This window comes from Mycteria americana, chromosome 6 (assembly GCF_035582795.1).
Source record: "Mycteria americana isolate JAX WOST 10 ecotype Jacksonville Zoo and Gardens chromosome 6, USCA_MyAme_1.0, whole genome shotgun sequence".
NCBI lineage: Eukaryota > Metazoa > Chordata > Aves > Ciconiiformes > Ciconiidae > Mycteria > Mycteria americana.
Window position 1 is genome coordinate 64,430,616 of NC_134370.1, and position 24,115 is coordinate 64,454,730.

Here is a 24,115-nt window from a genome sequence, read left to right on the forward strand (position 1 = left end):
GTTTTTTTGGTTTGTTGGGTTTTTTGTTTGTTTAGTGGTGGTTTTGTGTTTTTGTTGTTGTTGTGTTTGTTTTTTTTTTTTTTAGTAGTGCAAAGCAGTTGCTAATGTTTTAAACAGAACCAAATTTTCTGGATTTTTTTGAAGTATTCTATAATTTCTATGTTGTACTGGTAACTGATGAAAGCATCAGCATAAATACTCAACTAGCAGCCCAGGAACAAACTGGATTAAAATAAAGAGAGCAAATACCTTAACACAGCTGTAGGCTTTGACGGACAACAAAAACACTTTTAGGGCAGCGCAAAAAGGCGTTGGCAGTTTAGATGCGTGCTCTTCTCATGTAAAGCCTATTTGCCTATTCTGGAAGAACTTCTCTACCTTTGCCCTCTGATAACCTCTCAAGTGCTGTCCAGAGGCTGTTTTCACTGAACGTGCTGGCTGGATGATGCTGATGCTGAGGTGTGTAACCCTGGCAGCATCTCTGATGAACAAGAATCCTCCCGAGTTTGCTACTGCAAAACCTCACAAGTGGCATCGCCTGCAGCTGCGTTTCTCTCTTTTAGAACTGTATAGAGAAACGCTGTCCTCTCAGTAGCTATGTGAAACGTGTACTTCCTCATGAGATCTTCAGATGAGTACGAATGCACTCGATGATCCTTATGGGTCCCTTCCAACTTGAGGTATTCTGTGAATGCACAAGAAAAAGTTAGGAAAAAAACCGCAGTAAGTTAGTAGGATTTGGAAAACCTGTGCATGCATTTATGATTGTTAATATTACCCCTTGTTTTCAGGTATAACCCTCCTTGTGTTACCCCTTGCTTTGCTGAACGTACCTGATGCTGATCATCAGCTATTTGCATAATGAAACAAAGCCTGGGAAAGAAATATATATATTTTTTTTTCTTTCTGTAGAAGATTGCCCTAAGGAAAGACAAGAACTTTGTCTCTGCCAAAGAGGGAACACCTGCTTCATTCATGGTCCGCTTCAGGAGTTGTGCAGTGGTGACTGATTTCTTTGTTCTCCTTAGGCTCTGGAGGAAGCAAACGATTGCTTGGGTGACCTGCCCAGCCCCTTTGCCTACCTGCTGACCATCCACCTGAAGGAAGGCCGGAACCTGGTTATCAGAGATCGCTGTGGTGAGCCCCACCTTTCCGCTGATTTCCTTCAAAATTCACATGGCTCTCCTTTCACTGACCTCAGCTTGGCAGCAGTTGGCTTCTTTTCTTAACCCCGATGCAACAAGTCATTGCCTTGTGTCCCTTGCTCGGGTCAGAGCACTCAAATATTGGGTTTATCCACCTTAGATACACAGGGGAGGGAGCTGCCTCTGCTTGCTGCTCCTGTCTGACTGCACAGCTGCAAAGCAGCTCCTTGGCTGGACTTAGCATCGGTGCCTATTCAGGAACTGCAGAGTGATTAATCTGGAGAAATTCGATTTGAGCTTAAAAAAAAAAAAAAAAAAGCCAAAGAATATTTTGAAATGTATTAAATGATGGAGCTGCGCTAGGAGTGCTTTTTGGGTAATCTGCAAAGGTTTTAATACAAGGGAAACCATGGGAGCAGGGCTGTAAGCCGACAATCCCCTCTCCAATCTGGGATGCAACTTAAGGAGGACAACATAAAGAAAAAAAAAAAAAGATGTTATCAAACAAATTAGAAAATATTTGGGGAATTCTTGGAAAAACTGTGTGAAAGTGCCTGCTGTTAGCCTGGCTGTTTTTCAGGCTGTTGCAACAGGGACTAAAGGTGCTTATAAGCAGCCAGTTGGTAGTTTCTCCGCTTGCTGCGGAGGGAAGAGCTGTCCTGCCGGAGGCTCTGCGGCGGCTTGTCGGGCTCTGCAGCAGCAGCTGCTTCAGGACCTTTGATCTGAACCTGTCAGAGAGCTCTTCCATATGTCCAATCTTTCTGCATTTTAGATTTATTCTTTATTTCCTATTTTTTTCTGCGTGCGGAACAGTTCTAATACTTTTGCATTGCAAAATGTATGAGCAATTTCTCTCTTTTGAGATGAAGCAATGGGGTTTATTCATAGAGTTTTAAAGAAAATAAGCTTGCACACCTTGAAGGCCTGTGAAGGTTTGCATCTGGAGAGACCTGTATGGATTTAGAAATCTTCTCACGTGGGGTACTTCTTGTTGGGATTTCCCTTACCTATTATCTCAGTTAACTTTTTCCATGCTGGTTTTTCATGTCTTCACCAAACAGTAACTCTTGGCTAAATGTATGCTCGTTTTTCCTCCCAGCTCCCAGCTTTTGGAAGGAGTGAATGAATACTTAGATTAAGATCTTTACCCTTTAAACAGAAGCATGTATTTCCTAACAGTGTAGCCGCTCATCAGATTTACTGGCAAGCTGCACAAGCCAGGACACATCCAGCTACTTGTATGGAAAAGATGTTATAAATGAGCAATTCCAGCCGAGTAGTATTTCTAAAGAAGACAAAGCATAGTTTGCTCTAGGCTGTGTTTTATTGTGTAAGAAAGCAAATGCTTGCCTTAGTGAAGCATTGGACAATATTGTGAAACAACATAAGCACGAAGAAAAGAAGCGTTTTGATGAGTCTCTTGCTTTGTGGCAAATGCCCGCTCATTTAGTAACCTAAGTATGTGAGGTGGTGCATCATTCAATAAAATTCATACTTTTTTGCACGGACAGTGGGAGGGGGGGAAAATAGTGACTTAATGATTATTCTTCAGTCACCATCATGTTGCAGTGGTGGCTCCTTAAAAAAAAAAAGCATGGTGCTGATGCCCTGATGCACCTCTTTGTAGGTCTCTGCTGTCATACCGGTTACTTAAGATCTTTGCGTGACACTCAGGCCTGACCTGCAACCACTGTGCTTTTTGCAATGTGCTTTTAAAAGCGGGAAGTTGTCAGCTTTGCTCATCTCTCCAACGTGAGAAAACCTCAGAAAACTTGTAGGCCAGGAGAATGCGACTTCCCTTTTCTTCCCCCAGCACAACGCCAGATACAGCCTCTGCACTGGGATATACCAGGCTACTCCAAGTAATCTGAATATAGGAACATGTTGTCTGCAGCCAGGGTATCCTGCGAGTCAGACCGCGGCTTGGGCTGAAGGCCAAGTCATCCTCATTCACGTTCTGGGAACAGCAAACCTCTAAAGCTAACCAAGGAATGCTGCTTGGAAGAGGGTTTCAGTCCCTCTTCCCCATGGTTTTCTGTGTGGAACGAGGCGCTGGAGCTCTCCAGTGGGTAATGCCGAGTTGCTGGTTCTGTGCTTTATGTGTGTGTTGGAGTTCGAAACCTCCTCTGGTCAGCCTTGTGTGAGCAACTGCAAAAATGCTCTGGTTAGGTAGCAGTGGTGGCAGAGTGTTGGAGTCTGTAGGTAGGAGTAGCAATGTATGTCCTGCTTCTATTCAAATAAAGTGGTCACGTTGTCTCACAGACGGAGTTCATGACTCGGTGTGCGACACCCAATACGCACACAGAGCCAAGATAGCAGTTTCTTTCAAGTTTTGTGCAAGACCAGGTGCTAGGTGGTAGCTCCACAAACCTAGCCCTCCCCTCGATCATACAGGTACAGTATTTATACAGTCTAGTTATGCATATGCATAAGTAATTACAGCAAGCAGTTTTCTATTGGTCTACAATTTCTCATCTTATTCTTAAAGCTACAGTATTACTTTAATATTCTGCACACGCCCAAAGGTGAGTGGTCTCCGCTTGGGCCGGGGTCTCCAGCTCAGGGGGTGTGACTTTTAGTATTAGAATGGGGATAGTTTGCGTGAGGGTGCTGCTTATCACGCTTCTACTAGTAGCTTCAGATCGTTCCCAAAACATCTTCATTAGCTTACATATTTCTCCAGGATGTGTTTCGCTTCCCAAGGACAATAATTTTGAGTAGATGGTCCACATTCTGGTCTGAATCCTCCTTATCCACTTTGCGTAAGTCCTGGCCTTCCACCAGCTCCTGATTTACTACGGTCATACCCAGCGGTAACTGCTTGAAGTAACAACTTCATTGATGGAAACTAACTCCAAATACGGTGGGGCGTATGCGATATGCTAAACGACAAAACGTTCGCATGAAAACCACAGAGCCTGAGCGAGGAGTGTAAGCCAGCATCTTTAGCCTGAATCAGGTTTAATGTAAGTTTTGTGAATTTCCTGAACTTTAATATTTGGTTGTTGTGCTATCAGCAATTGCTCTGGAACAAAAGTCTCGGAGGAGTCCTCAAACCCATCAGGTCACATTTTTTGGGGGGGAAGTTCTGTATCTGCTCCCAGATAAAGAAAACGGCGCTGAGGCGTGGCCTCCCACCCTCTTCTCATGCGTGCGCCTTCCCCCTTGCCTCACCGCTTCTTGATCAGCTCAAGCCGAAGGGCAGCAGCCCCACAACGTGAGTGCTTGATGCCCTCTCGCGGCCGTTCCCCGCGCAGCCGGCGGAGCCCCGGGGAGCGGCCCCGGGGAGCGGCCCCGGGGAGCGGCCCCGGGGAGCGGCCCCGGGGAGCGGCCCCGGGGAGCGGCCCCGGGGAGCGGCCCCCTGCGCTCAGCTGCCGGCTGCGCCTGCTGCCGTGAGTGCCACGGCTTCAGGGCTGGGCGAGGAGGCCGTTGCATCGCGCGTTGCGGCTCTGCAGCAACTTTTAGCGCAAGAAGCGATGAACAAGGTGTCCTTGACGTTCGAGCGGGCAGAGTAAAGCCTCTCGTGCTGGCGTTCCGGCCTTGTTTCTGCCTCTGCTTTGTCCCGATGTAAGGAGTATGTATCTGTGGGAAGTACGTATCTGTGTGCGTATGTAAGTCTCTAAAAATAAATCTAAGGTGCGTGGCAAAGGAGAAATATTTCTGCCGTCGGAAACAGCTGTGGCTGGAAACTCCTGGTTCTGCTCAGCTAATTCACAGGGCTCTCCCTGAATGTACTCATATGCTTAACAGTTATTAAGTAGGGATTAATTACACTTGGCTGAGTAAAGGTGAGCAGTAGTTCTGCTGGTAACTGCAGGCTGTAAGACCAACGTGTGTCTTTACTTTTTCTCAACTTCCCAGGTATTTTTCCCAGACTTTTTGACTCGCTATGTACTGCTCTTTCCAGGATATGTTCCCTTTGGTGTGATTTAAATTCCTTCTTCACTTAACCAGATTTCTATTACTCTCTTTTTTTTCCCTTCGTAATATTATCCCTATTGACATCTGCTCTTTTCTATTTTTCTCTTCAACTTTGGTGACTTGCATTGGTTTTTGTCCCTCTGTTGTCTCTCCAGTTCCTGATTTTCTGTGGCTCCTCTCCTTGTACCTGCTCTCTATAGACAGGGTGCAGTGCGTCAGCCCGGGAGTCTGGCTCAGCTGTGTGTGCTCCCTGTTGCTTCATGTAAAGTGCATAAGCAATGCAGCAAAAAAAAAAAAAAATCAGAGTTGCAGTGTTTTCTTCTCCTCTCTTATCTTTTTTTTTTTGAAGTGTAAGGGAAAGAAAAAGCCTCCATACAGCAACACCCAATATATGTACCCCAGCCAAGGAAGCAGAGTGCTGTTAGAGCAGGACCTTGGTTCTGGTGGGAAGGGGAGAGGCTCCAAAAAATCCCTCTTTGGGTCAAAATTGCAGTGTCCCCTCTTAGGGATGCAGAATGAGAGAGGTGTTTGCTGTTGGTCATCAGCTTGCTTGGAGCCTGATTTTCTTGCTTCTCCCTGCTTCTTGGCATACAGTCTAACTCAATCGTACATTAGAAACTGCCTAAGCAGATGGTAAGGTGCGCTGGGCAAGCGGCATCCACATCACCTGCGTGTACCGTTGGTGCCTAATGTTAGTGGTGCATGGCTCCCATATTCATAGTTCTGTAACTGATGAACCAAACACTGAAGGTTATGGATCTGTGTGTGGATATACACAATACCAAAAGTTTGGGGTTTGTGTACTTTTTATAGTATTACTGTTACTAGATGACATGATGTATCTCGGCGATGGCGAGGAGTTTGTGGTCTATGTAGTTTTAATACTCTAAGTAGTAAGAAAGCAGAAATGTATTTTATTAATTAAATATCTGTGGAGTACTGGTAGTTCTGCAGAAAAGAGACATAATTACTCTATATCTTATTTGGCTTAAAAAAAAATACTAAGCATTCGTAATCACCAGTGCTCTAAGTGTTGTCATTTTGTTGCACCCTTAGTGGTTTTATGGCCTCGTTGAGCCTTTTTTTATGAAGCTTGCAACTTCCAGCTCCACGAGCTTTGAACCTGGGAGAGGCTGGAGCCCATTTCTACTTACTGGTTCACTTTCACAGGGCAGGGTGATGCCTCATGTTTGTTTGAGTCAGTCTAATGAAATACAAAATGTCCTGCTACCTTATGGCTCTGAGGTGCTCTGACTGTGCACGTTGCTGCCTGTACGAGTCACCTTTGCACAACGGAGATGCTGTGACACCGAGCAGCAATGTGATGCCACAGCTGTAAGGAAGCATTACCTTCCTTGAGGTGACAAACCTATTTCTACCAGTGTACGAGAAAACAGAAACTAGGTTTTGAGTGCCTGTAAGAGTCAGAAGCCCCTCCTGTTTCCAAATCCTGTGCTTTCAAAGTTCGAGTATATTTTTTTCGTCTGTTAAATGGTGTGGTTACAAGAAATATATTTCTCGGATGTGATGTCAGCTGGTGAGTGGCTGTCGTTGCCGTCTTTTCCCCCCCCAGCTGCGTTGCTCCAGCCTGAATTTTGTGTCTCTCTCTTTTCCACACAGTCTTGTGTTTTCTAGATTTTTACAGGATCTTTGTGCCCCGTCTCTCTATTTCTTTCAGGTTTCCCTTGTTGTTTCCTGTTGCTGCACTTTGGTTTTGCTCTCATTTCTTTCCCCTCGTGATACAGCTGAACGTGCGAAAGGAGCAGGGTGGGTTGAGGGCGTACAGAAAGTGCTGTCACCTTTCTGGGTGCGTCCTGCCTCTCCTGTCCAGAGCACATCACCTGCTCTCCCATCCCACTGCCAGAGCGTCCCGGTGGGCTCCTGGAGCTGGCAGAGAGGCCGTGCTGCTCTGCTGCCTGGGCAGCTCCTAACACCAATGCAACCTGTGCCAAAGCTCCGTCTCCCAAGGGCAAAATCAAATGAAAGAGGATAGAATAGCGTGTCCTTTTAACTTTAAGCAGTAGTGAACCTGCAGTAGCCCACCGCTCTTAGCTCTGGGCTATCCCTGCCTGGGCCCACGCTGATACCAGGGTGCTGGAGGAAGGGATGTGTTTGCGCTGTGCCGGGCGTTTGTCAGCTTAGAGCAAGTCCGTTGTTTGGAAAGCAAACGCTCAGAGCAATTAGGCTGAATCGCTCCCTGCAAACACGCTGATTAATTTAGACTTTCTCTGTTTTCAGGGTATCTGCAATTAGATCATTAGCCCTTGAGATTTATTAATTATTGAGATGTATTAGGCAACTTTTCACGCTCCTTTTTGAAAGGCATAATCATGGCTAATTTACAAATGCGAAGAATTTCAATGGTGCTGGGTACTTATTTTGATGTTTTCTGGATCCCGTGTAGCTCTGCGTGCAGCGGCTTGTGCTGTGAGCGTTTCTGTGCGCCGAGTCCAGTTTCTGGAAGTGCCACGTGTGCGGCTGAAACTTTGCCCTTATAAACAGTGATCCCTGCAAGGCTCCCTCCTGGACTGGCTGTGGGAAATGAATGCACAATTAAGTTAAAACAAAAGAAATTAATCCAGTATGTGTCTAACCACCTTTGGTAAATTAATGTCAGATTAAGAAATATAAGGATGGCAGCACTGGAAGAGAATATGTAGGGCCCAGAGGATACCCTATGACTCTTCTTTTGTAGGTAATTCTAATTTAGGTAACAGGTTTCTTAAACTGTTCAAGCTCTATCAGTTGTCAGAGCTGGCTCTTGGGGAGGCAGCTGCCTGCGCTGACAGGGATCGAGTGCACCCTCAGTCAGTTTGCAGATGACACCAAGTTGTGTGGGAGTGTTGGTCTGCTTGAGGGCAGGAAGGCTCTGCAGAGGGACCTGGACAGGCTGGATTGATGGGCCGAGGTCAATTGTATGGGGTTCAGCAAGGCCGAGTGCAAGGTCCTGCACTTGGGCCACAACAGCCCCATGCAACGCTACAGGCTTGGGGAAGAGTGGCTGGAAAGCTGCCCGGCAGAGAAGGACCTGGGGGTGTTGGTTGACAGCCACCTGAATATGAGCCAGCAGTGTGCCCAGGTGGCCAAGAAGGCCAATGGCATCCTGGCTTGTATCAAAAATAGCGTGGCCAGCAGGACTAGGGAAGCGATCGTGCCCCTGTACTCGGCACTGGTGAGGCCGCACCTCGAATACTGTGTTCAGTTTTGGGCCCCCCACTACAAGAGAGACATTGAGGGGCTGGAGCGTGTCCAGAGAAGGGCAACGAAGCTGGTGAAGGGTCTGGAGCACAAGTCTGATGAGGAGCGGCTGAGGGAACTGGGGTTGTTTAGCCTGGAGAAAAGGAGGCTGAGGGGAGACCTTATCGCTCTCTACACCTACCTGAAAGGAGGTTGTAGAGAAGTGGGGTCGGTCTCTTCTCCCAGGTCACAAGTGATAGGACGAGAGGAAATGGCCTCAAGTTGTGCCAGGGGAGGTTTAGACTGGATATTAGGAAATTTTTCTTCCCTGAAAGGGTTATCAAGCATTGGAACAGGCTGCCCAGGGAAGTGGTTGAGTCGCCATCCCTGGAGGTATTTAAAAGACGTTTGGATGAGGTGCTTAGAGACATGGTGTAGTGGTGGACTTGGTAGTGTTAGGTTTATGGTTGGACTCGATGATCTTAGAGGTCTTTTCCAACCTATACGATTCTGTGATTCTGTGAACAGCTCACACTGTGTCTTTCCAGGACCCCATAAGGAGATTTTATAAGGCCAAAGACTGAGAATATAAGAAGATGCAACTATTTACACCAAAGGTCCTCAGTGCTGGCTAGTAAGGTAAAAGTGGCTTCTGCCCTATCCTCATGCCCTGCTGTGCGTTCATACCTGAGCCCCGACTGGGAATACGATGTTCAATTGGACTAATGGTGTTTTGGTAGGGTCTGGGGTTTTTTCTTGGTTTGTTTATTTTCGTTTGGCTTTTTTAAACACTATTTCTGAAGTGTCTTGCATAGAACATCCTGCATCTGCTTCTTTCATTCTATTAATGTTCAGTTCAGGCTTTTTTTCCCTCTTCCCCCCTCCGTCAACTGTGGGTTTGTATGCATTCTTCACACTTCTCTGGTCTTTTTGGTTTACTGGTTTTTGTTGCGGGGTTTTTTGTGTGTGTGTGGTTTTTTTTTTTCTTGTTTGTTGGTTTATTTTCCCTTGGAACCTATTGGTGATGCTTGTTTCCAAGCAATGTTTCACTTCCATCTGGCCATGTAAAACTAACTGGGCACAAAACTTTCCAAAATTACCTGAATTTCCTGCCAGCAGAATACTTTTTTCCGATTTCCCTTTTAAACCTTGATCTCGGCTATTTCACGACAAGAATATAGTGGTTTTCCACATAAAAAGAAAAGTGTGTGTTCCATTTTAAAGTGTCTTTTACTCCTTGTTGTAAATAACTTCAGTAATTCTATTTCTAGGAAGATTTTAAGAAATTTATTCTTTAAGTGCATATAAAATAAATCCTTCATTTCCTTCTTCAGATTAAAATTTAGGGTTTTTTTAACCAAAAACTTAAGATCGTCTAGGTTATGTTTCACACCGCTCTTTGATTTTTCAGAATTTTAAGGCAACTTGGTGGTAATTTTTTTTTATTTATTTATGTAACGAGACTTGTTTCATATGCTACATTTCCAGTAAGTTTACTCCTATAAAATAGTGTGTGGCTTGAAATTATATCGGGTCTTCTGGGTTTGGTGTGTTGGTTTTTTTTTTGTTTTTTTTTTTTTTTTCCCTAATTATGAAGCAAGGGTGTAGCAGTAAACACAGGAGATGCGATACATCTCTCGGCAGCTGCTAGAGGGCAGCAGTATCCATTTAAAACCACCATTAACAGTTTCTTGGGCTTGTAAACCCTGTCCTGCTGCTGTGTCCCAGCAACTTTTGCTTACTGAAGCTTGCTCGGCTTTTAGCTGATATTTGGTCTGCCTGCACTCGTTGCTTTTTAGTGTTAGGGAAAGAAAATAGAAGTAAAATAGATATTATGGAATTAAAGGGAGCATCACTATTGAGATGCATGTTCTTTCCCTAATGAGAAAACAGGTCCAGCTGACGGAATGATATTTTTAGAGGTCATCCTTTCTTTTTACTTCCACTGGCTTTGTTTTAGGCTGAGAAGCACATGATCCTTTTTGCTTTATGTATTTCGTCCATATATTTTACTGTGTGAGAACCTTCTTGTCATTACATAACATTTAAATTAACCTCAAAGCATCACACCTTGCTTTTCCCACCAGAGAAGTATTTTTCTCAGGCTAAATTCTCAACTACTTTCAAGAAGAATCAGTTGAATCAGTCTCCTCGCGTTACCCCGTTAATGCGTGGTTACAGCTGATGTGACCGAGATGAACGGGTTCAGACCTTGCATTGCAGAGGAGCCTGGGTGCACGTGCTGAAAAGTTGAGTGGGTTGCCTTCACTAGGAAATGGCTGCTGAAAAGCTTTATTTTTTTATTTTTTTGGTTTTTTTAATGGCCTAGCTTCATAAAATTATCGGGTGCCTGTCATGTTTAAAGGAAAATTATTAAAGAATACACCCTTTTTTAGACTGGTTCATCTCTAAAATCACTAGGCACTTTTTTGAAAAGTTATGCTTTTCTGGCTAGATTGTAGATTGTCTCCAATAAATATCTTTAATAGATCCAGACATCTTTCCAGTCTTGAATCCAGAGGGCTTCAAGCCTTGAATTCAAATGCAGTTAATAATTTGCTGTCTGTGCCGTTTGTCCCGTCAGCTGGGGCTTGTCCACCTGCCTTACTTCTCATTCCCTGCCTCCTTTTTAACGTATTCTGATCACCTGGATGCAATCTGGGACATCTTAAAGAAAAACAGAAATGGGCACATTGAGCCAGGGAGCTACAGGAGCTTCTTCAACATCCCAGGAGCAAGTCAGGGAAAGCCTTGAAAGCCCCAAAAGGGGCTGTGGTGCCATATCCAGCCCCATCATTTCTCTCCTGGCCGTCCAGGTCCACCTGATCAAACGCCACCGAGCCCCGCTGCGTGCCAGCTCCCGCCGCAGAGGTGAAAGTCCATCTGTTTGCCGGCGCGGAGGTGTCAGCCCGTCATTTGTATGATCCCGTGCCGCCGACCCCTTTCCCCTGCCTGCCTAGTTGAGATGTTACCCCTCTGACAGCCAGACAGGCGAGCTGCCGAAACCCGTGCCCCTCCGCAATTATTTTCCCTAACAATTAACGCCGGTACTAACTTGACACCTTTTCCTTGTTTGGCTTTTGTAAACCATCATCCCTTTTTCTATTAATTCCTGGCATTAATATTTTCTTTCGCGCAAGTGCCGCCGTTCACCCGTGAAACAGTTTGAACATTATGTAGCTGTCAAGATAGCGAGGGATTACCCAGTGTGCCTTGCCGGAGTAAGTGACACCACTGAGGCCCCGGTTTGAGATGTTTATTTTGAGAGTAAGCTGACAAGCATGAAGGCCTGATCCCAGAGTGGCAATCTTATTTAATTAAAGGCCTCTTTTTATTATAGCTTTTTTCCCCCTCACAGCTTTTTATATGTTTTTATATAAAAATATATATATTTATATAAATATATATTCCTTTATATACATACATATGTTTTTATATATAAAAATATATATTAATATATGTAAGTATAAAAGAAGACATGCTTTTATATATGTATAGGAGAATGATTGCTAAGGCCTGGCTCGCATGAGCAGTGCTGGGCAGCCCTTCCCCCTCGTTTATTTTGCTGTGCTCTGTAACAACCTGGAAAGCTTTCGGAGCAATAATGCAATTGGGATGCTTGCTTAGCTGTAGTCTTCTTGCTTCCTATCCTCGGAGAAAGGGCTTGGAGTTTTATACTTGCAGATCTTGAACTTGCTGGCTGTTTGCGTTCTCCGTCTCCTCTTTCTCTCTCCCTTTTCAGGTTTTGCCCTCGGTCACGTGTTTTCTGTGCCAAAAAGCAGACGAGTTATGGCCATGGACCACCCGCCTCCATCGCCCTCTTCATGCTTGCATTTCATCAGTTGCTTTCCTTGTCTTGGCCAGTTGCTATTTCATGCACAGAATAGGTTGTGGACATTATTATTACTATTATTGTTATTTTTAATAATGCAGCTTGCTCCTGCTTATCCTGTAAAGAAAAGCTTTTTTTTTTTTTTTCTTTTTCTTTTTAAAGGAGCTGGAAGAAACTAACACCAAAGAGCTCAGTGCTGTTATTTCTTAACTTCTGCATCCTCTGAGGGCTACTGCCCACATTGTGGGGCTACAATTTATCTGTGTGTTCTCACTCGTTGCAGAGAGTGTGCTGGTTTTAAGCTGTACATTTTATATAAGAGTATAATCATAGTTCTGAGAAGGTTTCTAGGGAAAAGTCTAGTCCTAACCCATTGAAAACAATGAGAAGCTGCCCTCTGACTGCCCTGGCTTTGGATCAAGCCCTTGTTATTACTCTCTCTTACAGGAGAAGGGAAAGAAACTTCTTTTTAAGTTTGCAGTGTTTTTCACAAAAAGGGGTTGATTTCAACAATTACTATTTGGGGAAAAGGATCGGCTGCGGGTAGTATTTGCAAACCAACTGATATTTTCCTTCTGTGAATGAAACGCTCCTATGTGCAGAATTGTCCAGGGCTCTACAGCTCTTCCCTTTTGAAATTAAAACAGAATAAAAACTTTCTATAATTCTTAAAAATAAGTCTGTATGTCCCAGGAGCACAGTTCTTTACTATGTCATTTCAAATAGATGCTAACGCATAGCTATTTTTTCTTGAGTCTAAGTCTGTCTTCCCATAACACTGATGAGAGCTTTGGATGTTTAAATATGGATTTTTCACATTCGCACTGTTTCACCAAACTGCCGACAAGACTGACTATTGGTCTTACGCTGGGTTATCCTGAACTGCCATGCGTTTGTCGGGCAGTATCTCGGTGGGGACCAGGGAGGACAGGTTGAGATTATTTCTGCACGTGAAGTCCGGTGTAGGAGTCGGTCTTTTCCTGCTGGCAGCCCACGCTGCAGGCCGGGGGGCAGCCAGGACCATCGCGTTAGCTGTTATCCTTCTAATGAAATTGAACTGCTAGGAGGGAAGTTTAGTTCCAAATATAAGGTATAATACAGACAATATTGAATATGACAGATGAAAGGCACCTGGGATCAGCTAATTGTATGTGCTGCCACACCTCAGTTTCATTCTTTCCCTTATTTGCAGCTTGTGAGATTCTTTTGCAAAGTCCATATGCATTACTAAATCAACCATCTAGTTAAATCCTTCATGTACCTTGTTCCCCCTTTTGTGTGGTGTCCTGCACGGTGGTTGGTGTTAGTGCAGATGCCACTGGTTTAATAACAATAATAAAAAGTTGATTCCCTCTTCTGTTTTCCTTTGACAGCTGCAAGTCTTTCTATTGCTGCCGAGTGGCACGGGCCTCACGCTCTGTCCACGGACATCTGCTCCATAAAAATATGGGACATTATTGCCATGGCAAATTGTGCCACTTGGATTAAAAAAAGTGTTACCTGAATATTGTTTGTTGTCTTTACGGAGTCTATTCTGTGTGTGGTTTTTATCCTGAGCTGGTGAATAATGTCAGTATTTTTTCACTGAAACTCAAAATTTGGTTTTAAGTAAATTGGCAAGTGACACCAGTAATGAAATCCTGACGGGTCTTTTAGCTATTGTTAGTGGTTTCCTTGGAGCTCCTATCCAAGTTACGATGCTTTTGAGTTTTTTTTATATATTCATAGTCACAGGATCACATTTTCTCTCTTCCACTGTCTGTGTTGTTAGTTGGCCCGTGAATAGTGCTTCATCCCTGCTTCTGTTTGCTCTTTTCCCAAATTAAAATGTTAACTAAGTTACTAAAGAATAATTAACGTTCTTTAAGAATAACACAGCAGAAATCAAGCAAACTATGCAGATTTTTTGTTGCATGCTTTCAAGCAACTTTCTGGTTCTATTCTATAGATTTCCTGTATGAACTAGCAATTTTTATCTAGGTAATTAAGTATATGCATGTGTATATAAAATAAGTCATTACCATTTATTATTGTTATTTATCGTTTTACGAAAATATAATTTAAGGCTGTGGGGTTACATGGGGGCATGCTAATCTATTTTTTATTAATTATCACAGGTACAAGTGACCCGTATGTGAAGTTTAAACTGAATGGGAAAACTCTATACAAAAGCAAGGTAGTCTACAAGAACCTCAACCCAGTTTGGGATGAAACTGTTGTGCTGCCTGTACAGACCCTCGATCAAAAACTCTGGATCAAGGTAAGTTTTGGGTTTAGATTTTTGAAAGACGGGTCAATATTTTTTTAAGCAATTATTTTCAACTTTAGAAACGTATTGATTTTTATTCACTGTAGCAGCGTAACATAAAACACAATCCGGTTTAAGAGTTTCAGCAATTTCAAATTAAAATGCACATATGTCTTTTCCAGATTTTACTCGCATGTTTTGCTTTCCGTCTGCAAAAACCCAAGTTGAAATAAAACTCCTTGACTGGATATGTTTAAAGCTAGGGAGCTAAATTCTGCTCGCTCTTACCGTGCTTGTGCAAACTCAGTGAAACCAATAGTGGTTTCGTAAGCACGTTTTAAGAGTGTAATTTGGCTGGGTTGAACAGAATTATTACCTGGGATGCAGCCGTGACAAGTAGTAAAGCCTTTTCTCATTATGAGTAACGTTACAGTTACCAGAACGGCAAGCTACCAGTTGCGAGCACTAATTGCTAAAACATCTGTAGCCAGAAGTACCTGATTTTTGTGCAGCGTTTCATTATGCTATCGCGCAGAGCATAAAGGCACAGGCACAATCCATAACAGCACACATGTCTCTGTTTACATAATATTAAGAAGATGCTTTCAAAATGCTGTTTAAATATTTAGTTAAAAATACAAATTAAAGCAGGGAGATGGAAAATTATCCCTGAATTATATCTAAGCTTTGATCTTTCAAATACGAAATTCAACCGAAAGGGCTTAAAATATCTGTTCTTCTATCGGCTGGGATAAAACTGGCTTATGATGTGAAAATTACAAATATTTATTTTATTTTGCTACCAGGTGTACGATCGAGATTTAACCTCTTCAGACTTCATGGGTTCGGCATTTGTAGCACTCGCTGAACTTGAACTCAATAGGTAATACATTTGTTTAATTAAAGGTTGTTAATGCAGCTTTATTGAGAAACTTAGGAAAATAATGAGATGCTTTTGCTCTCGCTGGGAACTTGTTTATTCATGAAAACTTATTTTGATAGAGGAGTGGGGAGCATGTTTTAAAAAAAAAAAACAAATCGCATGAGATAAATCCTGTACACGCATGATTTTATCCAGCGTTACGTACAGGATTCAGATCCCACCTGGATGAGCCCAGTTGGGCAGAAGGCACCCTTTCCTTTTCACGTCTAGGGATAAGAATAAGAGTTTCTATATGCGGCATTGTTTAGGGCGAGCTACACCAGAATAATTTATGGAGGTGGAAGAAGAAAGGGGGGAGAAGGTTGTAGACCCCTTCTGAGCCCCACGTAGCGCGGGGTGCCTTTTTCTGTATATAACTGGGCTGGGGAGCGCTTTGCCTGGCTGGCTGCGAGCGCCCCGTTTCCAGCCTCCCCCCGCAGCCATCCGTCCCCGCGGCAGCTCATCTGGCCCTGATTTAGTGCGGAGGCAAGCCCTGCGCCTTTTGTCTGCTGCTGCCGCTTGGTCTCAATGTGGAGCTGGAAGCCAGGAATTTAAATTTTAGTTCTCTCTTTTATACTCTCTCGCTGTGCGACTTTTTTTCTTGGGGAAAATGAGTTCTCCCTGTGTGGGTATATTATAGCTGCCACGGCTGTTGTATCTGAATTTCTAGAAACGTTAATGAATTAGCCGTGAGATAGTGCCACCAAGTAAATACTGGCATTCCCGTTTTCAGAGAGGGAACTGAGTCATGGAGGCAGATTAAACGCAGGCAGCGATAAGGCAAAATAAATATCTCCGGAGTCGAATCCCAGCCATTAATGTTAGAAAATTCACTTGGATGAGTTTCCCTGTCACTCTTCTTCCCTGTGAAGTGGAGGTAGTGGTAACCTAGTCCGGTGTGTATCTGCATATGGAGAGTTACGAGTATTAAGCAATGCTATATAAACACCACGCTGCGCCATTAAAAGGGGGGTGTATTTTGTGAGAACTAAGGAGGAACCTTCCAGATTTCCTGTTTTAACATTTAAACTCAATATTGGGAATTTCAGACACGAAGCTGGAATTTGCACAGCTCAGAGTGACCTTTGATAATGAACTCGAGTTAACTGGAGTCAATAAATGCACGTCTTTTTATTTTCTTGTAGAACTACTGAGCAGGTTTTAAAACTGGAAGATCCTAACAGTTTAGAAGATGACATGGGAGTGATTGTATTAAACTTGAGTCTAGCAGTCAAGCAAGAAGACTTCAAGAGAAATGTAAGTGGCTTAGGAAATCAAATTTATAGCTGGAATGTGTGTGTGTGTGGGGGAAGAGCTGGCCTAATCTGATTTACTTGGAAATGCCACCTTTATTTTCATCCTCCGAGACTCATTATCGAAATCGAGATAGATCATAACTTTAAAAAAAGCCACATGTTTAACTGGGTAAAAGTTGCTTAGACATCTGTAGCTGGATGGTTCTCTCTCGTGGCTGTGCCGCCCGCTGTGGCAGTGCTCTCCGTCTGTCAGGGGTGCGGTGTCCGTCACTGCAACGTGACGTTGCTGAAGAGGCTGTATGAACCATGCCTGCTGTGATTGCTATTCCAGAGAATACTATTTTCTGATTTCCACCCAGGAGTTTAGCACTTAAAAACAACAAGAAGAAGTTACTATTTTTTCTTTTTTCTTTTTCTTTTTTTTTTTTTTCGTGACAATGAAAAAAAGATATCTGTGTGAAATCTAAAAGCAGAGATTTGACGTTAAGACTTAAACTGCACCAATCCTGCGGAGGAGCACACTGGCCGAGTCGAAGAGATTGCTTGTAAAAACCCTGATTTTGCCACTGACAGTTTCTTGATTGAGTTCAGTTGAACTTGGCTCCTGATGCTGAAACATGGTGCATTTAGTGATGCTAGAAACCAGAAGAACCTGGGCAGAGACTGGGAACACCACGACTGACGCTGATAGTTTTTAAAATTCAGGTTCTGCATGTGTGTTTTTGGTTTTCATCTTTTAAGATTCCTACTAGTGTTTTACACAGAGTGTGGAGCGTACCTGTGTTGGTGAACTCATCCTGCTCCTGGCCAGCAAGGGATGCGGAAAAGCCAAGATCAGGCATTTACTTGGACTGGCTTGAAAACCAGAGCTAATTTTAAATACGTGTAACACATATGTAAAGAGAAAATATTCCTACAAGTCTTCGATATAGTCTAGTATGAAAGTTGCTGTTTACAGCACATTATTGAATTATAGGTATGGAATTCCAGTCTGAATGGGATTATTTATAGAAACATAAATGTTCCAAGGGGTTGGAAAGCAAATAAGAAAAAGCTGATGTGGGACGTCTGCCGTTCATTATTTGTTTCTCAAATAGTTGCCTTTTTGAGAATTGTAAAATCTCAATTAATATTAAGATACTTGTAGACTTATGTCTACCTCAGTATGTGATTATTTAAAAGCTTAATGACAACACTCAAAACACTGTTGTTGTATTTGTGTATCTGTATTATGAGAGGGCTTTGATCTGGGATGTGAATTCCCCCTCTAACTTGTACACGAGTGCGTTGTTGGGACACGTGTCACTGGGTTGCAGGAAGGGGTGAAGCAAAGACATAAAGTTACTTTAGCAAAAAAGCAGTTTAGCCAAAAGAACTGCAGGAATTCTTCTGGGATTTTTAGGAAGGCATGGGCTAAAATGGACCTAGCCAGTGAGACAGAAAATACATTGGTCTAAAGTAGCAGCTTTTGATACTCTTGGGTGCTTAGTTAACATTCAGAGTGCAGATGATAGAAGAGTTGGTGCACACTGTAATTTTTTTTAAAGACGATGTTTTAAGCCCTCATATTTCAAATGCAAATTGCTCAGCCATTTCCAGTGGAATCAGAATAGTGAAATGGCTCTGTCCACATTAGCACTTAACAGCAAGATGATTTTTTTTTTTCCCCCTTTTAAATTAGCTTACTGTAGAACCAGATGGCACCAAAAGTATAAGCTGTGTTTCTTATTAATGGTTCTTGGTCCCTCCACTTTTTATTCTTGATTACTTTTTTTATTTCCTCTTTTTTTGGTTCAGTGCAGGTATTTTGAGTTTGTTGATTGTTATGTTCCATGAGGGAGGGAAGGTAGATGAATGCAGTCATAGATCCAGCCCCCTACTTGGTAATAAGCTTTTCTAACACATCTGAGAAGCTGCTGTTTGAATTATTTTACTAAACACTTTCTCCATTTTCCTTCTCTGTTTCCTCTCTCTGGGTTCTCTTTGGTACAATGGTGGGGACCCATGTATAGAGATGGTCAAGTCGGAAGAAGCGAACTTCATCCAAGGTAATCCATATTTTTTCTCTTAAAAAAACCCCCCAAAACCAACAAAAAAAACCCCTCCCCTCCCAAAATCTGTGCCCTCCTCTGAAACAAAAAGGGTAAACATAGGAAAACTCTGAAGTATAGATGCAACCTATCTTAATGTGGTGGCTGTTATACCCTTCGCTTTTTTGATTTTTTTTTTTTTTTCCAATGTGATGAGAAATTGCTGCTGTTTTCTTATTGTAGGTGCTATGGTAGCGTCTAGAGGCAGGCAAGCGAGAGTGAGACCCCATTCAGCAAAGAGCTGTAGAAAGAGAGAAAAACTGTCTGTACTAAGGAAATGGGTATAAATTCAACCAAAAAAAGGAGCTGTGGAGGATTTGAGTTGTTTAAGGATACACGGAAGGTGGCCAATAGTTGGTACTGGAGTTGAACACGGGTCTCCTGGATCCCAGTCTAGTTGATAGGGTCGCCTCTTGCCACAGGAGGAATTGTGTGAGGCAGTATTTCTTCTGGTCGCTCCTGTGGGTTTTGAAATTCCTTTTGCTCTTGGGATGGAGACCGAGCAGGCAGTTTTCATTACCAGCAATGTAACATGGTTTCCAAGATTTGTGTGTTGCTACATATCTACATAACTTGCTTTCCTTGGTCTTCTATAGTATCCCTGCAGGCTTCCGTTACTTTTATATTCCTGTACTGTCCCATTCTTGCATTAGATTTTAACTTGTTCAGGAAACAGACTGTGGCTTTTTATTTGTTCTGTAAAGCTTTAATTTGCTATTGAGTAAATAACAATGATATAGAAACTGCAGGCCCCAGTACCCAGCTTGAGAGCTATACAGTCTAACTTTCTGAAAAGCAAAATTTGGCTCTTACGAGAACACATATGCATCTCGATATTTTCCCTATATAACTATTGGTTTGTGCCTAAATAAATTGAATAATTAACTTCCTCTTGTTTTATTCATTACAACTGTGATGTGCAATGTAGAGGAGCCAACCCTCTCGGGTATCGTGCCAGCAAGTATATTTTTGTCAACAGAAGAAGTGCAAAGTACAGCCCTTGGAGCTGGACGGCAGCTTGGCGAGCCCCGGTTCCAGGGATAACGCAGCCCTTCCCGCGGCACTCGGCACGGAGAGCCACCAGGCATCCCTGAATGCCGTATGACAGAAAGTGATGGAATAATTGAAGAGCTCAGCACTTTAGTTTTTAACTAAAGCTCTGGAAATTACTGTGCCCTCACTCAATCAGTGTAGCTTGATCCCCCTTTTTCTCACACATGCACACACAGCTGTCTCTTGACGCTGGTTGGCTTTGGGTCCTGGGAAAGGGAGCCAGGTTTTTAAACTCTGTTCCTTTTTGTCCAGAATAGCCAAACTTCCGTCTTGGTTGCTGTCACCGAAATTTTGGTTTTTGGTTGTACCCTATGTCTCATTGCATTTTGAGTAATTTTTTTATATAGAGGTTTTTGGACCTTTAGCTGTAAGCCATACTGGCAGGTTGTTCAGTTCCAAAGACTCTAGCTTGTGCCTTAGCATCTTTTAAAATAAAATTAAGAGATGCTGAAGCATGGTACTGAGTTAGGAGAAGTGAAAGTATTGTTTAAAAGGGGGGGGGGGGGGGGGAAGCTGCAACCCTGTGCTCTATTCTGTTCCAGTCACTAGAGGGTAGGAGAGCTTCAGTTCTTCCTAGGGAAGACACAGTTCATGCTCCAGTGTGATCTCTAAAGAAAAGCTCTGTGACCATCCAAAGGCCGTAAAAATATTTCCCGGCATGCGCTGGAAAAATCTGACAAAGCAGTATTTCCTAGTTTATTGATTCTGCTACTGCACTAAAACACTAGTACTGTACATCAATAACCATCTTTAGTTAGGAAACTCTGGTCTGTGGAAGCAGTACTAGCAGTTTGTGGCAGAACATAAACGCTAGAAAGAAAAATTGTGTGCATGGGGAATATAGGTGTCTGGGGAAGGCACAAGAGGTTATGGAAGAATAGCCAGAGAGTATGATGGGGTAGAAAACAATGTTGCTGGACGAGATAAAGATACGGGAATAAGGGGGGCAGGGGAAACGGAGAGAGCTCTGTAAGGGATACACAAACTCGTCTCTTTTTTGGCTACTGAGCTGACTCTGGTTGGTTGTTGTGGGAGAAAAAGGCCATATACTTTCCGTTTAAACAGCTGAACTGAGACAGATGTAAATTTCATCTCTGTAGATTTAGGCAAATAAAAATTCTCCATTTGAAATGGTTTTCCTGGCTTTTTTGCGCTGAACTGCAGCTGACCTGTATTGTAATATTTAGCTTTTCTTCTACAAATACAGGGAAAATTACTTATATTCATTTTGTGTCCATCCTTAAAATAACTTTCACGCTTTTTTGAATCTGTATTGTCTAGATGAAAGAAAATCTGGTTATACTCTAATTTGACCGGTTTATGTTATCTTAGTGCCGCTTTGGCACATCAGTGTCCTAAATGATTCTTGTCACATCAGTCACGGGATTCTTGCTGGCTTCCCAAATTCACCCCAAATGGTTAGTACCCCCGTTGAGGGCATTAATACCTGATGCAACCCCACGTCAGACTGGCGAAGGGGTTCACGCGGGTGAACCCCTTCGATACCGTGGGTACCGTGCACTTTTCACGTGTGTTCTCTGAGCTCACTTGCTTTGTGAAGAAAAAGCTACATTTCAGACAACGACGAAAACAGCAGCAGTACAAGATCTCCAGTCTAGCTATGGTTGTCTCGCAGTCATTACAGACGGTATGCAGGAAGGATTTCAGCAACTGAATATTGTCTTTTAAATCATTTTGGTGCAAGAGCTGTTGAACTGGGTGATTTAGCTATCTGTTGATTACACAGTATATATTTTTCACTGCTGCTAGAAGGGAATCGTCACACATTTGGGCGGACTCCCAAGACGTGGGCAGCACATCCAGATCCCTCATTTTTCATGGGAGCTGAGACCAGCATTGTCCTCTGTGGGAGCTGTCTCCAAGAGTGCAGCTTGCTTCTTTTTCTCATGGAGGGTGGCATTGCAAAGGGAAGAGGATACTATTAAGCAGTGTTAATATATGCACTCATATCTGTGTATTGGCAAGCTCTCCCCTCTTTTCTGTTTTTCTTTCTGGGGCTATCTGGGGTGCAGAGGGAGTTGGTGGCGATCTCTGCTGGAGCCCGACACGCTGATGCTCAGTAGCCTTGTTTGTCTCAGGTGGCTTGAGTCTCACCCCGAGTGCCCTGTGCGCTATTTCCAGCATTTGTACAGCTGACTAAACTTTAAGTGTGGAACATCTATGAAGCAAATAAGCAGGTTTGCTTGGGGTGGATTGACCCGCAGCAGTTCAGTCCCGAAACAAAAGCGACGCAATTGCCACCTTGATAGCCTAAGCTGATTGAATAAATTGGCTGAAAGGCTGACTGGACCCAAGCGCTCCTTGGCGTCTCATCGCAGGGGAAAATCCCTCACTCTCCTTTTTTTTTTTTTCCTGCGTGGGCTGTTAGGTTTCATTTTTGCCTGCCTCATTGTATTTGGCTTTCTCCCACAATACCCCGTGGGCAGCAACGCTCTCCGAGCGTCTCGTGGAGCGGAGGGACTTGCTTGCCACAGGGTCATGCACCGTGGTGGCAATCTCGTGTCGGTTCACTTGCCTTTCTCGCTGCCCTCTCCGCTTTCCCAGGGGCAGGCTGCCTCTGCAAAATGGTTTCCCTGCCTAATGAGGAGAGGTCCAAAGAGTCGTCCTATTTGCGTGTTGTTGTTTTCTCAAATGGCAAATTACGTGGCCCAGTTTTGACGTTGACCTCTTCGCAGGGATTGCAGCAGGCTTTCTGTTGTCCTGTCTCATCCTTTTAAATGAAAGATGTGAGAGATGGGTTCGCTTCACACTTGGCCACCTCGCCGTGTCATTTAAATGTACAATTTTTCTGCATATCTTTATTGCTTCAAAAACAAGTTTGAACTTGGGGCATGTATGTGTGTGTCAGGAAAAGAGACAGATTTGAAAGCAGCCCTGATGCACCAGAAGGGATTTGCTGGGTGCCTATAGAGGGAGATTATATACAAATGGTGTTAGCAGGGAGACTTGAGTTCCCAAAGGATTTTGTGAAGCTGGGTCAATGAGCCGGTTCTTTCCCCTCCAAAGCTCTGGCATTCTTGCTCATCTCCTGTATTTGCTTCTGTGAAGGCAGAATATGGCCCACCTGCTCATTCTTGTCCCGCTTTCTTCTTTAAACCAGAACCAGAAAGTAACAAAAACTTGGAAGTTGTTGTGTGAAGCTTTTATATTCATTTTAAAATCAGAAACCAGATTCTGAAAATGGTATTGTGAGCACTGATCTTTAATTTTTCTGTTCAGAGACGTGGGATGTGTTCTGGGGAAATGTTCTTTCTAAGCAGGAGGAATAAGAACCATCTTCTGTTCCTCACGTGGCACGGTCCTGCTCTATGACCAGGCCATACTTTTGCTTCGGAAAAGGTTACTCATTACTTACCTGATGTTACACAGTTCCTAAATCTGCAGTAAACATGGGCTCTTAGACTTTAAGAACATCTAGTTTGTTTTTTGAGAGTAAAGCTATCTGGATATTCTCGTGCTTATTATTTTCTTTCTGGCTGGCTTGTTTGAGGGATGCTTTTTGTTCAAGTTGTTATCCATTTTACAGCGGTGATCTGCTCATAAAGGTGACCTTTATGGTATCACTGGTTATTTGCACCCAGAGCCCAGCCAAAAGCAGAGCTCTATCTGGAGACAACCCCTCAAACTCTGGTCTCAAGGCTATCTTGATTTCAGAAGTAATGGGGGGGCAGGAAAGAATAAGCAAACTTGTCCAATGTCTTGTGCTCGGGACATGTGCCAGCTTCCATCATAAAGCATATGTTTCCTAATTTCCAGCCCTATAGCCTGATCCTAGCTTCAGCCAACTTTTCTGTACCTCTGCAAGGCACCTTTACTTTGGTCTGGGATGTAGCCAGAGTGTGAGCTGGCTGACTGCAGAGAGTTTACAGGAAAATATAGCGGGAGAGGTCTGAAGGACCTGGCATCCAGGCTGGGAGCACAGCTGGAAAGAGCTCGGGTTCAGCAGCAGGAGGAGCTGAAGCACCCAAGTGCGGAGGCGTCCGTAGCCTGGGAGGTAACAGGGAAAGGGAAGAGCTGGAAAGAGAAAACCACTTTAAAATTGTCACTGACGGAGCAGTTATGTCCTCCTTTTCTGGCCAGCGTAGAGAGGGGCTGTGACTTTTCTGGTGTCTCATTGTGAAGGCAGGTTAGTGTAGTGTTTGGGGTGGGTTTTCTCCGTGCTTGTTTGGCCCCTGAGTAGCTTTGTGGGACTGATGAGCGCGCTTCTCTGTGCTCTGCTCTGTAAAAGTTTTGCCAGCTCAGAGGGAGGCTGTGCAGTTTAACCAATTAACTCTGTGTAAATCAGTTGGAAATGAGTAGGCGCGGAGTATCAGAGAGGAGGTAAGACTTTTAAAATAAATAACGCAATAGCATTTTCTTGTCACCTGGGAGGCATTTTCCGTAGTGCAGACTTCCCCAGGCAACACTAAAGTTGACTCATTGATGATCCAGGTCTGTGGGTCTACCACAC

General features: G+C 43.5%; 1 protein-coding gene across 4 annotated transcripts in view; it reads left to right on the forward strand.

Moving 5' to 3' along the window:
* The window catches only part of MCTP2 (multiple C2 and transmembrane domain containing 2), a 127,388-nt gene that overhangs the window by 24,394 nt on the left and 78,879 nt on the right, over positions 1-24,115 (forward strand). For all 4 annotated transcript variants that reach the window (XM_075506271.1, XM_075506272.1, XM_075506270.1 and 1 more), the window contains 5 exons: positions 1,029-1,137; positions 14,193-14,335; positions 15,130-15,206; positions 16,391-16,502; positions 18,514-18,549. In XM_075506271.1, the coding sequence (XP_075362386.1) occupies positions 1,029-1,137; positions 14,193-14,335; positions 15,130-15,206; positions 16,391-16,502; positions 18,514-18,549 (477 nt within the window). The remainder of the gene's footprint in view (positions 1-1,028; positions 1,138-14,192; positions 14,336-15,129; positions 15,207-16,390; positions 16,503-18,513; positions 18,550-24,115) is intronic.